This window comes from Sinocyclocheilus rhinocerous, unplaced genomic scaffold, assembly GCF_001515625.1.
Source record: "Sinocyclocheilus rhinocerous isolate Xijiao unplaced genomic scaffold, SAMN03320098_v1.1 scaffold1832, whole genome shotgun sequence".
NCBI lineage: Eukaryota > Metazoa > Chordata > Actinopteri > Cypriniformes > Cyprinidae > Sinocyclocheilus > Sinocyclocheilus rhinocerous.
In genome coordinates, this window is record NW_015654298.1 from 180,528 (window position 1) to 192,111 (window position 11,584).

The 11,584-nt window shown below is 37.4% G+C and overlaps 1 protein-coding gene across 1 annotated transcript in view; it reads left to right on the forward strand.

Moving 5' to 3' along the window:
* LOC107716984 (zinc finger protein 385D-like) overlaps window positions 1–4,800 on the forward strand; it is a 67,129-nt gene extending 62,329 nt beyond the window's left edge. The window contains exons 7-8 of the mRNA XM_016523624.1: window positions 3,926–4,227; window positions 4,351–4,800. Coding sequence (XP_016379110.1) covers window positions 3,926–4,156 — 231 coding nt within the window. The 3' untranslated portion in view covers window positions 4,157–4,227; window positions 4,351–4,800. The remainder of the gene's footprint in view (window positions 1–3,925; window positions 4,228–4,350) is intronic.
* Window positions 4,801–11,584: the final 6,784 nt, after the last annotated feature.

Genomic DNA, 11,584 nt, shown 5'->3' on the forward strand with positions numbered 1-11,584 from the left:
TGACTGTAACATCGAGCGTATTTTGCAGTATTAAACACGTATTTATACCGATTTCATCAGGCTTCGAAAATTCTTCAAAAAGAACACAAAGAATGGCCTTCTCAGCTGCCATAGTTGCAACTCTTGCATCATCAGAACAGAGTGTTCAACGCACCACCGTTTCCGTTTAATAAACGTTTTGCACCGTTTTTGTCGGGGCTGAACGCAGCCCAGGACTTCATTCGTGTGTAGACTACGTGTTGGTGGTTTATGTTATTTTTTTATATATAAAAAAAAAATTACAATAATATATGCTACCATTCAAAATCAAAGGGTTGATAAGATGTTTAAATGTTCATGAAAGAATTATAAAAAATACAATTTAATTATAATAATTATTTATAATTTAACATAACTGTTTTCTGTTTGAATATATTGTAAAATGTCATTTATTTCTGTGACCCCGAACTTTTGAACAGTGGTGTAGTTTATTATTGTATTCTCAGCACCTGTTTGACTCATGTATGTCAGCAGAAAAAGTTATTTCAGAGACAGAGGAAACCATTGTTTTGATGAACGCTTATCAAGACAATGTTTGCCTTTCAAATAACACGTCCTGATGAATTATACACATCGAGACCGTTTATTAAAGCGACAGTTCACCCAAAAATGAAACTTCTGTCATTGTTTACTCACCCTCATATTTTTTTCTGCATTGTTCCATGCAACAACAGCTCATAGTGACCAGATCCGTCAAGCTCACTGTGAACACAAATGAGATTTCAAAGATTTTCAGGGAGTGATTTGAATTTGTCTGTTCCTCAAACAAAATCTATCTTAGGACTTCAGACATTTTGGAAGATAGCGCATGAGTCATGTGGACTACTGTCGTGGTGCTTGCGGTCACTGTGAACTGTTGTTGTAGTGAAACTGTTTGGTGATCCATGGAAAAGAACAACCACATACGGGTTTGGAACAATATCAACATCAATCGCATTGCATATGCAGGATTTTAGGGCAGTGTTTCCCAACGTGACAGGTTGTCAGGTGTGCCGTGGAAAATTATCAAAACTTTCTATCTCTATTATATTTAATCATTATTGTTATTCTTTTAAATCAATGCTATTGGTCATCTTTACATCCGTTTGTGGGTTTTACAAATATTAACCAATGAAATGCATTCAAAAGAGCTTGTGAGTAAACCTCGTAATGCCATTGAATCCTCAAACTATCAGCAAAACCTCACAACTCCACCCGCCTCCATTCAGAATGAAGCGCCTCGCGCAGTCTGGAGACAGATCTCTGCTCGTTCGCAATGCAAGGGTAAATAAAGAACTGATGTTTGAATAAGTACAGCGTTTTCTTTACTCAAGAAATACTATGTTTATAAATGCTTATGTTTTTGTGTGTGTGTGTGTTTGAAGAGCGGAGAAGAGTCTGTTTTGTAAAAACTGAGCACCCATATAGCCAGGGCCGCATTAAGACCTCACTGGGCCCTGGGGCTATGACTTACTTCAGGGCCCCCCATCACAATAAAATGAAAATTCTGTTGTTGTTCTAAACCTGTATGAGTTTCCCTCTGCTGTTGAACGCAAAATAATATATTTGGAACAATACTGGTAACCAAAAAAGAAAAAACACTATTGGAGTCAATGGGGACCAGAAACTTTCTTCAAAATATCTTCTGTTTTGTTGAGGAGAACAAAGAAATTCATACAGGTTTAGAACTTGAGGGTGAGTAAATGATGACAGTATTTTCATTTTTGGGTGAAGATCATATAATGCCAGGATCTCATACAGCCTACTTACTACACATGCTTTATCTTTAACTATCAACGTTCATGTAAGACTGTGTTGACGAGGATACTCGCAAAGACTGGCATTTTGACACATAACTGTGTGTATTTGAACGTTTAAGCACAAGGTGTGAAAAAGAACTCAAGTTTAGTCAGGCTCTGTACGAGCAGGTGCGCGCCGCGCGTATCAGGCTGAAACCGTCTTAACGCGCGCATTTACCAACAAGAATTCTGCCCCGCTGCTTAATGTCCATGAATAGTTTAAAACCATTTGTTTTTAAACCACAATGCTTAAAACACGTTTAAGCTTGCTTACTGACGCGCAAAACGATTGACATTTTTCTACCGGGTTATTTCCCAACCCTTAAGCGAATATATATTGAACTTAACCGCTGGGTCAAAACAACCCAATAGCTGGGTTTGTCCCTTTTTAACCCAGCGCTGGGTTATATTTAACCCAGCCTTTTTTAGAGTGTAGAGTTTGTTCAAACACAAAAAGCCAAATATATCCATCAAGTTAATAATCAAACTAACCTAAAATCTGTGTGGACGATGGCGCTGTTTTTATCTGCTCCATGTGCCCGGTCCACTTGCTGTTTCACAACTTCTACTCCATCATCACCTTTAGTAAAATAACTGGATAGCTGGGGATTTTACTGACTATGTTTTATCTGCTGTTTGTCTTTTACATTTTTCTTTTTTTTGAGCCCCTCTCTCACATTTTTTTTAGAATAGCTGACATTTTTACTTATTGAAGTTTGTTCTTTGCATGACCATTTCCACATTATGCCAGAATGAAGTGAAGAGTGGAGGTGAATGTGGACATCAGGCGCAGCGATCACCTGATAGATACGTGTACAGTTCGTTCAAAAGTCAAATACCGAATAAATGCATTTGACTGGTAAACCAAATTCAAACGTGACGTTTCAATATCTAATGGTAATACATGGAATTTACGGCAAAGCTCCACTAAATAATAGCGCTAATAAGTGAGGGGCGGGGCTTTGGCAATCGGCGCTACCGGGCTTTGGCGATTGCCGCTTCAGTCAATCTACTCCACAGCCAATCACGGGCCCCCTCGTTGCTCGGGCCCTGGGGCTTCAGTCCCACCTAGCCCTATTGTTAATCCGGCCCTGCATATTGCTACAATAAACTTCATAACCTGTAAGTTGATGAAAACATAATGCGATGCACTCACTGCCTCAGATGCAGCCGTTCTAATGACAGACAAAACACCATCTTTCGCTGGTCAAAAACCTCTTAAGTGTCTGATCATATATAAAGCCACAATACCAACTCTGACGACGCTGTTTAATTATTTAAAAAAACAAAATTGTTTTGTTTTTACATTTCCTGAAAATGATAGTGGTTTTGAACATAGCCTACAATGTTTCCGCCCGACAGCGACTATATGTACATCTGTTGTTTTGTCATAAAGCTACCTATGACCTTGTGTTCATACCTGACTTAAGCTCAAATTTCACATTAAATGTGAGTACTACTTAAAATATAATATCCAGTTTTAATATGCCATTTAAAGCAATGCATGTTTATGCAATTTTGTTATATTTCAGTGCTTAGTGGTGTGCCGTGGGATTTTTAACTTTTCAAAACTGTGCCGTGGCTTAAAAAAAAAAAGGTTGGGAAACACTGTTTTAGGGCATCACTGCATGGATTTCACTCACTTCACTGTTAAAAATACAACCCATTTGATTACAGATTTTACTAATGAAATTGACTTTGCATACAAAAATTTAGACTGATGCTCATGTAGATTTATTCCATCGAGGCCTCAAAATGAGTGCAAAGAAACTGCCAAATACAAAATGTTTTCGAGTTCAACCCTATATCAGTGCCACTTTGTTTGTACTTTTGTGGATGTGATGGGATACATCTACACAAGCTTTGGCCTATATTTTTGTGTGCATATTCCTTTTCTTTTATATTTATATTTATTATTTATACAGTATATGTATTATATACATATGTGTGTGTGTGTGTGTGTTTGAATCATGTTGAAGAATGTGTTATTATTATTCATTTAATAATTATCATGCTAAATTATCATAATGGTATTTTATATAAAAATATATTTAAACTAGTTAAAAAATTAGTTCAAATTTTTTTTAAACCTGTTTTCTGTCCAGCAGGTGAAGATGCCAGTAGGTAAAGACCTGTGTCCACTGCTGACAACCAGGATAATGCCGTCCCACCTGGCAGCTGTCGCCGCTGCGGCCGCTGCCGTTAGCTCCGCCTTCCCATTGCGTGCCTGCCATAACCCCGCCCTCTTTCAGACTCAGTCCCTCCCCGCTGTGCTGCTCCGCCCTGCACCAGGGCCAATCAGGACTGCTCACACACCTGTACTGTTTGCCCCCTATTGATCTTTAAACTATGACCTCTGGCGGATCACCTCACACTGGGCACGCAGCCCGGATCAAATGAGCGATACCAGGTAACTATGCATCGTCATTTACATGTGACACACTGACGTTAAGCTATAAATGTATCGGTGGAGATTTTATTTTTGTTTTTTTCTGTACGGAAACCATGATTCATCATCATCATCATCGCTTAGAGTACAAGATTGATTTGTAAATTTAAGGTGAGTTTGGGAACACATAGATGTTAATAATGGAGAAAATGGAAAGTTGTATTTCTCTGCTGTTTTGCACTTTAAGTCTTTCTGTTGTTGATTTCTAGATGACTAGATCCCTTCCTGTTTCCAGCTGTTGGTGTAACAGGTCAGCAGTGCTTCATTTGTCTATGGACCCGTTTCACATTTCTGTGGTTCTCAGAAGCTGAATTCATCATAAGCTTCTATAGTCGTGAATGGAAACTACAACAAATATCATTTTTGAATTCCCATTTGCTTCAATAGAAGAAAAAAAAAAATCCAGTGCAGCATTTCTATGACTACACAAAAGAGGAAGAAATATCCATCAACATAATCATATATAAAAAATTCATAAATCAGATATCTATGTAATCAATTATGTTGGTCATAAGAGAGAAATTTCGAATTTGCCACCACTCCCTCAAAAAATTACTTTGAAACATTTTCACTGAAATTGCTATTTTATTTTACAAAATTAAGAATTTATTGATTTTTAATCATTTATTAATTTGTCAAAAATAATAGTAATTGTTGTCTATTCCTAATAAATACATAAATTAATTAGAAATTTGCCATAACTTCTTAAAAAATTACTTTGTAGCAGTTTTCACTCAGAAATTGCTAGTCAATTTCACAAATATAGAAACGCCAATTGACACATTGAATTAAATGTGACATTTTCAAGCAGAAAAAAATGAAAAACTTTAATGCAGAGGTAAGAAAACATTAATGTTTTGGACATTAAATGTGCATTTTATATGGTTACATCTTAAGAAGTTTCAGCCAATAACTAGAGCTGTAAATGTCATGTGACTGATCACGGTCAAGCAGCAAAATTGTCAAGTTAATTCTGATTGGCTGCTGACCTCAGAGACAGACTAAGAAGAATAAAAGAGAAAGAGACTAAGACAGAGAAAGAATAAAAGTTTATTTCACATTTTTAATGTGACCCTCCATAAAATGCTCAATAATTACAATCCAATTCCAGATCCAGATCCAGCTTTTCTGATACAAATTAAGCCCTGTTGTACCTGTGTGTGTGTGTGTGTGTGTGTGTGTACAGCAGAACTTGGGGGAAGATAAGTGGGTGATTTCCAAGGTAAAATGCTGCTGATTCATGTCAAAGCAAGGTTTAAAAAATATAGTGGGATGTTTGCTAGACAGATGAATATGTAAATGTGCAGGAGTGTGTTTGAGTGTGTGTGTGTATGTGGGGGTGAGTAACGGGCTTTTCACCTGAAGTCATCCCTAGAAACATCTCATGAATAATTCATGAGCTACTGGGGCAACAAAGCTTGTCTTTTCTTGCAATGTGAAAACCGATAAACATTTTCAAATAAAGAATCCTGCTTTATTAACTTGCTTGCTGGGGGGAAAAAAAAGAATTCACTTAACTATGGAAAATGTACATACAGTATATATGTATATACACACAACCCTTCAAAAGTTTGGGGTCATTTTTTTTAAAGAAATGAATACTTCTATTCAGCAAGGACACAAACTGAACAAAAGAGACAGTAAAGACATTTATAATGCTACAAAAGATTTCTATTTTAAATAAATGCTCTTCTTTATATTTATGAAAGAATTCTGAAAAAATATATAATAAAATGTACCACGATTTCTAGAAAATTAAGCAGCAAAAACTCTTTTCAACTTGTGCAAATCAGCATATTAGAATGATTTCTGAAGGATCACGTGACACTGAAGACTGGAGTAATGATGCTGGAAATTCAGCTTTGCATCACAGGAATAAATTACATTTTACAATATATTCAAATAGAAAACAGTTATTTTAAATTGTAATAATATTTCCAATATTACTGTTTTTACTGTATTTTTGATCAAATGAAACTTGGGGAGCAGAAGAGACTTCTTTAAAAAAAAAAATTGTTTTAATCTTACTGAACCCAAACGTTTGAACATTGCAGTTATTTATTTATTTATTAAAAGGAATATTTTCTTCAAAATTGAAATAGATTTACTCAGCCTCCTGCCATCCCAAATTCACAGTATTTTCTTTCTGCTTTGGTGAGCAAAGTAAAATGGCCAAAAAAAGGAATAGTTCACCCAAAAAAGAAAATTTGCTGAAAATGTACTCAACCTCAGGCCATCCAAGATCAGTTTGTTTCTTCATCAGAACTGATTTGGAGAAATTAATTTTACTTGCTCACCAGTGGATCCTCTGCAGTGAATGGGTGCCGTCAGAACGGTTTCTTAATTCTTTTCACAGCTTTTCACTTCACGAGATGTTAACTGATGGACTGGAGTGGTGTGGATTACTTGTGGATTATTGTGATGTTTTTATCAGCTGTTTGGACTCTCATTCTGACGGCACCCATTCACTGCAGAGCATCCATTGGTGAGCAAGTGATGGAATGCTACATTTCTCCAAATCTGATGAAGAAACAAACTCATCTACATCTTGGATGACCTGAGGGTGAGTACATTTTCTTTTTTGGATGAACTGTTCCTTCAAATGTCTCATAAAAGTACGTGCATTCCAAGTATATCGAAGTCATTTGATTGCTCTGTATGAGAAACAGACCCAAATTTAAGTTGTTAGGGTCATTTTTCCTTTGCATTTAACGCTTGAGAACCAATAACGTTTGCAGTCAAACTTCACCAGCCACCTTCATGTATGGAAAGCCAAAGCTCAGATATTTTGCAGAACATTTCTTTTCGTGTTTCACAGAAAAAAGAAAATACAGGGTTGAAACGACCTGGGGGTGAGTATATATCACAAAATGAACTAAAAAAAAAAAGCCAATTATTTGCTTGTTTTGGTCCACGAGACGGTAAAAGTGAGTCACACTTGCAGTCACTAATCAGCAAATCTACAATTGACCTCTTTTCAAAACAAAACAAAAGTGCCTATAAAAAGCCAATATAAACAAGCGTTGGTTTCCAGGAGGTTCTTTATGCGTTATGAAACGCCGCTGCCATCAATTTCACTTTCTGACATTCCTGTATGAGTCACATTTGTCAAAAGCTCATAAGTCAGCAGACGCGGGGCTGAATAACCCGTCCTCTCCGCGGACTTTCTCGTGAACTTTCTTGAAACCTTACATAAATCCATGCTATGACTTGATCCGTGTTGAAAAGCGGCAGGTGCGCTGGTCCAGAAACGACAGAGCCAGCGGTCTGATTAGAGAACGGTAATGCTAGCGGAGAGTGAAATGCTGGCGTGGTCTCGCTGTCTCTCAAAGCATAATGGTGAACATCTGCATGCAGGAGTCAATATGTTCTGTTTCAGCGGAAGGTCAGTTCCATGATAGAAGACAGGCTGTAGTTTATCCGAACCAGGAGCCAAATCAGATTCCAATTATCTGGATTTTTTTAGACCATTACTGAATTTAAAAAATCAAAATCAAAACTAAAAATGAATACTGTGGATGGAATATGCAGATTTTGACCTCTATGGTTTTCTTCTATAGTTATGCTGCTCTTTTCTGTAATAAAAATGTAGACTTAGCATGCACTGTCAAGCACTATATAGTAGTCTATACGACGTGTGCTATATTTGAAGTCTTCTGAAGCCATGCAATAATTTTGTTTATTTAATTAAAAATACAGTAAAATTCTGAAATATTATTACAATTTACAATAATTATGTTCTCTTTGAATATATTTCAACATGTAATTCATTCCGGTGATGCAAAGCTGAATTTTCAGCATCATCACTCCAGTCTTCAGTGTCACATGATGCTTCAGAAATCATTCTAATATGCTGCTCAAGAAACATTTCTGATTATTATGTTATGTTGAAAACACTTGTGCTGCTTCATATTTTTGTGGAAATGTGATACTTTTTTCCCCAGGATTCTTTGATGAATAGAAAGTTCAAAGGAATGGTAATTATTATTATTATTTTTTACATTTCATAACGTTATGTAACATAAAAAATTGGACAAAGTGAGAGAAAATATTTAATATCTTATGTTACATATAATACCAAAAATGATTAATACATGTAATTATCTTATCATGAACCACTTTCCAATATCTGTGTGCTTGTATGTATCTTTATATTTCTGTGTATTCGATTGCATTGTTAGATTAGCAACTCAGAAAAATTATTTGAAATCAGTTGTGAGTTGAGTCTGCCATGTGCTTCACACGAGGAGAGCCATTTTAATGCATATAGAACATTGAAAATAGTAAACAAATGCAGTTACATTTTGGTTATGATGCTGTCTATGTAGCTAGTAGACAGCTCACTAAGTTTTAGCCCTTTATTTGTGTTCCACAAATAAGTAAAGTCATAGTGGTTTGCAAAGACATGAGGGTGAGTAAATGATGATAGAATGTTAATTTCTTGGTGAGCTATTCCCTTAATAACGCTGACAGACTCTCTGAAAAGTGGATGTCATTCACCTGGTGGATTTATTTCCAGAAATCCATTTTTCATACCCTCCCAGCACACTGTAGAACACTTTACTCAGCACTTGAGGCCTCGCACTTCTCTTCAAGTGCCTGGGGGGAGATCTAAAGAAGACTAATGGAACATGACGATCCTTGGAGGACGAGCGGGGAAATTCAAGCGCTCCGGTCGCCTGTGCGCTGCTTTGATTCCTGATCATGACAAATGCAGTAATTAGCATTCTAGTTCAAGAGGAGCGAGTTCTCTTTATTCCTGCAGGTTTATAGTGGAGCCTGCTAAGTACGTCGGGCCCGTCTTCATCCCTGCTGCCGTGCCGAGACAGACCGAAGCCGGCGTGATGCGTCATGCGTAAAGCACATTTTGTGCTTGCGATTTTATGGCTCATGTCAACAGTGTTTCCAGCAGGACTCTCTTGGATTTTAGTCATTGTTTGAAACATTAGCACACTCAAGATGATGTTAGCCATCAGTGGTGCACCTGATATGACCACAGACAATTACAGGTCGTAATAACTGAAGTTACTTTAAAGCAAGATAAATAGAGTAATCTGTGACAGTAACTCAAGAAGGCTCATTTTATCTGTAGAGGCTGTGAGCTTGGAAGAAGGTCATTCTTATTATTTTGTGATCAAGTATCACTGTTGCTAATCGCATACTTTGGGATTTGAACAAGCATATAGGCCTAAGTATTGTTTTTAGGCATCTGGCTTATCCTTAAATGTTTGTTGCTATGAACATGAATGATATCTCTTTGTTGTTGTTGAGGAGAGGTGTGCTTTTGCTTTTTTAACCAATCAGACTTGTTTTTCCTGACAGATGAAAAAAAAAAGCAAGTGAAAATATATGGACTCTTTTGACTAATAAATATGCATTTAGAAATTACTCAGAGTACCCTAGCAACCTCATAGCAACTCCCTGGTATCCACTCAGAATGCCTTAGTAACCACATAGCAACACTCTGACAACCTCTCAGAACACCTTAGCAACTGCATCACAATGCTTTGGTAACCACCCAGAATGCCTTAGTAAACAAATAGCAACGCCCTGGCAACTACATAAAACACTTTAGCACAACTGCATAGCAACACCCTGGCAACCACTCAGAATGCTTTAGTAACTGGATAGCAATGCCCAGGAAACCACTCAGAACACCTTAGTAACTGCATCACGATGCTTTGGCAACCACTCAGAATGATTTAGTAACCACATATAGCAGCACTCTAGCAACCATGGAGAACACCTTAGCACAGCTGCATAGCAACACCCTGGCAACCACTCAAAATGCCTTAGTAACCACATAGCAAAGCCCTGGCAACCACTTAGAACACCTTAGCAACCACATAGCAACACCCTGGCAACTAATCAGAAAACCACTTAGAACTGGCAACCTGGCAACCACTCAGAATGCCTTAGTAACCATATAGCATTGTCCTGGCAACCATTCAGAACACCTTAGCAGCCACATAGCAATGCTCTGGCAACAACTCAGAACACATTAGCAACCACATAGCAACGCCCTGGCAACTAATCAGAAAACCACCAAGAACTGGCAACCTGGCAACCACCTAGAATGCCTTAGCAACCACATGGTAATGCCCTGTTAACCACTCAGAACAACTTAGCAATTTGATTATAATTCTGAAATGTGGTCTCTTTCCGATTTGATCATTTAAAACTGTTCATAATTAAAATATGCTGATGGACAGTCAACACCTCAGAGTCGATGAGGGATCTGGACGTGTGCAGCTGAAAATATGTCAGTAATTGTATTTTGGATCAGAAGTTAAAGTGTAAAACGTTGATTATGATGTGAGGCTTCAGCTCAGACTACAGGAGTCCATATATATATATATATTTAAAAAATCCCCAAGTGCAGTTTAAATTGCAAGCCAAAAAGCCCTTAAACAATCAATGAAGAAAAATGCATTCAATGAGTGAAATGACTATTCAAAAGAGAATATATACTGCCAACCATCTCCTGTATAAAATAAAGACTCTGGATCAAATAGCAATGTTGGTGCCATTGAGCCATTAGCAGCTAATTCTATTAAAGTTAATTTCCACATACCTGTATCTTTAATATTTTCCAGTCTGAATGCATTATGCATGAGCACTGTATATACAGTGCACCCTTAAGGGTTGTACGCAGCTGATCATAAGTTCGAACACAATAAAAGCTGTCCTAATGTTAAGAGTAACTGCACATTATGGCGAGGTTTTACAGCCTCCTGCGGCTCCAGCAGTAAAGCCCTGACAGAAATTATACCTTGTTCTGTTTGGCTATCGTTAACCTCCAGAGTTCTCACTGGCAGCTTTCAGTGTCATTAAACCACAGCGTTTCTTTGAAAAGGAGGGAAGGTCATCAAAAATGCATTTGCTAAATAATCCAAATGCAGAGCACTCAGAGAGCGAGCGCATTTAAAGGTATAGTTCACCCTGAATTCTGTAATTTCCTCACCCTGGTGTCGGACATCGACATACCCATATGACCTTCTTTCTTTTGTGAATAATACGCTGTCCGACTATAGAAGGCAGACAGGGCCAAAACTCTTTAAACGGAACTCGCAAAATTTGACCGTGTCAACATGCACAGTTTGTCTGCGTTAATGTGATCATTTTTAACCTATTTATTTTGTATGTGTAGACATTAGGGCTGAGTAAAAAATATAGATATCTCGATATTAATCGATTCTCTTTTTTACGGAACGATATCGATTCTTAAATCCCAAGAATCGATTAGTGTGGCCTGTTTTCAGTTAATGGACGGAAAGTTGAAGGGCACTTCCCATCCGATAAATCGCAATAAGCATTG